This window comes from Trypanosoma conorhini (genome assembly GCF_003719485.1).
Source record: "Trypanosoma conorhini strain 025E chromosome Unknown Tco_14.4_contig_01226, whole genome shotgun sequence".
NCBI classification, from domain to species: domain Eukaryota; phylum Euglenozoa; class Kinetoplastea; order Trypanosomatida; family Trypanosomatidae; genus Trypanosoma; species Trypanosoma conorhini.
In genome coordinates this window covers 1-3,198 of record NW_021705323.1, presented here as the reverse complement: position 1 = coordinate 3,198, position 3,198 = coordinate 1, and the positions used below count along the sequence as shown (strand labels likewise).

The 3,198-nt window shown below is 48.2% G+C and overlaps 1 protein-coding gene across 1 annotated transcript, besides 1 other annotated feature; it reads left to right on the top strand.

Moving 5' to 3' along the window:
• Nucleotides 1-160: 160 nt before the first annotated feature.
• Nucleotides 161-180: a microsatellite.
• Nucleotides 181-199: 19 nt separating this feature from the next.
• Tco025E_09681 (uncharacterized protein) lies at nucleotides 200-3,136 on the top strand (the record flags this gene model as incomplete). Its single annotated transcript, XM_029376492.1, has 1 exon — nucleotides 200-3,136. One exon carries the CDS (start codon nucleotides 200-202, stop codon nucleotides 3,134-3,136), a length of 2,937 nt encoding a protein of 978 aa, XP_029223391.1.
• Between the last annotated feature and the right edge of the window lie 62 nt (nucleotides 3,137-3,198).

Sequence of the window (3,198 nt, the reverse complement as noted above, 5' to 3'; positions counted from 1 at the left end):
GCCGCCCCGATCCCGCGGTACCCCGGCGTCGGGGCGGGGCGGCTTCCACCCCGCCCCTGCCTGGAGGGGGGGCCGGCGAAGCGCATGTTCTTTATTTCTTTTTTCCTTTTGTGTTCGGCCCCGGCGCCAAGCCCTAGATAGTGTGACGCGGCCACTGCCGAAAAAAAAAAATAAAAAAAAGCGGAGTTATAAAGGATAAATGTTCGCAACGGAGGGCGTTTCGCTTTACGAAGGGGCCAAGCTGGCCCTGTCGAAGTTCGCGCGACCGGCCTCCGCGGATGGTTCTGTGAGCCTTTCTGGCAAACCGCCGGTGGACGCCATGGAACACCTGATAGGTATGCTCAGTCTGGACTCACAGCCGGAAGCTATCATCTGCAAATCCGAAAACGAACTTGTAGAGCTGGCAACTTCCACACCTTTGGTGAGGTTTCTCTGCGAATTTGCCAGTAGCTTGAGAAAAGAAGAACCCTCACAGATGGATTTTCAAATCCTTCAGACACGGTGTACCTTTGTGGCTTCATTACCAGATCGCGTGGCGAATGCGCTGATGAGCACATTTGGGCCTAAAAACACTCTTGAACTGGATGTTGAGCTTTTGGTAACACGCATCTGTCAGTCACTGTGGCAGTTTTTGTTCGCACTACACGAGGCAGCGCCGAGGGAAACGGTGCACGTATCATCTAGCATGAATCGATACGAGTTCACCAAGACGAATGCTCTTCTTGTCTGTGAGGTGTTGATAAATTCTTTGCTCCGGCGTGGGCTTACTCAAACCCTTTTCCAGTGTTTCATTGGCTCCCTAAAGGCGGCTTTGCCTTCTGTGAATCCCTCCGAAGAGATACTACCATTTGTATTTAAGGCTGTTTACAAGTCTTACGTTGGAAGTGGGGAATTTCCAGACACGAGCATGCGGAGTCTTGCGGTCGTTAAGCCGAACATAGGTAGGTATTGGTCAGACTGGAATGTGTGGTGTTTGCGGGCGGCGGAAAGGAACTCTGCATTGAAGCCACTTTTTATATCTTCATTAACAAAAATGATTAACATTCCAAGCAATACGGCTGAAACTTCTAGTGACACAATAGCCATTTCAAAGGCTTTAGTGAAGGAGATTTTTGTGACAGCAACTTCCTATTTGCCTACTGAGCGGGCTGTGTTGCGCATTATTTTCAGAGATCTTCTTCCGAGGCTCCTGCCGCAGCATTCAGAGGAGGGAGAGGCAAAACTTCCGGAGATCAAGAAGACTGTATTCACGGAGCTGATGCAAAGATGGGGCAATCGTGATGTCATTGAAAAGGAGTCCGTGAAACTGAATACCACGTTGGCAAATTCCGTTTTGTACACGCTGTTTGACATCAAGGAATACCACGTGAAGGATGCAAAGGAGCACCTTCCCACTGTTTTGCTTCAGCCTCTGTTGGCTGGAATTTCTGCCCGCTTTGAAATTGTTCGAGCAGATAGTTTGAGAAATGAAGCCATAACTGTGGCTTCGGCGTTTGCAACTTTTTTCGTTGGAGACGATGAGGCGCGGAACGCGTTTTCAAATCTGGAGCAGTTTCCAGGTCTTCTTAATGAATGGTTAAAGAGTGAGGTGGAGCCGACGATGATTGCCGAAGTGGCACTGCTTCCTCCGACAGAAGCCCAGCAGGGTGCTACCCACGGTAAAGAGAAGCCGCCCCTTTTCCGTCGTCGGGGCATAGACGATGAAGAATATCCGCTTAATCCGGATAGCCCCTTTACCTTTTTTTGTCGAAACGATTCGGCAACGACGCGAAAAAATGCTACTTCGGCGTCTGGGGGAACAGTGATTTTTAATCCAGCTTCAATCGTGGATCATGCGAATTTGCCATCTTTTGGGCAAATCTTCAATGAGCAAGATGAATTGGAGGAGAACGTGAGAGTGCTTGTCACCCTGCGTGAGTCCTACAACGCCGTCATGGGCGTAGGGCGGAGCAGTCAGGCCCAGGCCTACGAGGTTCAACAAGCGGTAGAAAGTGGACTTCGTGGGTTTGCCCGCGCCTTGCAGAGGCTCAAGAGCAAACTTGGCGTTTGGAAGCAACAGAACGTCAATGGTGAGCTTCTACGGTCGCGCGAAAAGATTGGGAGGGAGCTTAACCCAATGATTCCCTCGCTTCTTCCGGCACTGATGTCGCTTACTATTCATGCCCCAGAGGCTCAACATAAGGAGTTAATGGATCTTCGATACGCAGTTATGGTCTCGCTAATTACTATTGTTCCTGAGAATGCATTAAGTCAAATTGGTAAAATGTTGTATTCAAGCCATTATGGCATTTTTCAGCGTGTTGAAATGGCCAAGGCCATTGGTGAAGCAGCCAAGTATATCTCACAGATCGAAGTACATGTGAACTCGGAAAAAGAAGAAGCGGCCGCTCAGAAAGATGATGCTTGGAAGGATCAAGGAATAAGGAAACGAACTTACCCTCCCATACGAAAGGAAAACGCAACACCAGTGTCGATTGTAGTCTCTGAAGGAAAGGAGACTCGGCGGTGGGGAAATGCCGTGGCAGAAAGAATGGATCGCAAAGAACGAATTTATTGTAGCTATTTGACAGGTGTAGTCTCTTTTTTTGTAGGAGCTCTTTTAGAAAAAGCTGACAATGATCATTTTTGTTTTTTTCGTGAACATGACCCCTACGCACCAACGGAAATACTTCGAAGCATTGGTACAGTGGTACAATGCATGACTTCGGCTCGTCATGTCGCACCCGCCCTTTGCGAAAATCTCATGACGTTTGCTATACTTGTTGTAAGGGAACATCCACTGTCAATCGTGCGTAAGCAAGGGTGGGTTCTTATTGGAGAAATTATGAGGTGCTGGTGTGGGGCAGGTCCGCTTTTTCCCAAAGATAATTATTCCCTCATGTCTCGTAGCGTTTTTGGAGGCTCGTTGTCATATGTCTTCTCGCAGCAGTGGTTAAATGCTCAGCAGGCCTTGGAGGTTGTATTCTCAAAAAGCAAAGGTGATCCAAGTTGTGCGGAAATCGCACTTTTGATCCTTGCTGATCTGCATGACTTGTTTATGTCAAAACAAGATGTAGAGGCCATGGAAGGCCGCGTGCTTAACACACAAAGAATTTCCATTACAGCTGATACTAAAAATGACGTCCGTTTCGTTTGAAGTGCTTATAATCAAGCATTTATGGTTTCCCTGAAACTTCGCCGCCTTGTGTGTGTGTGTGT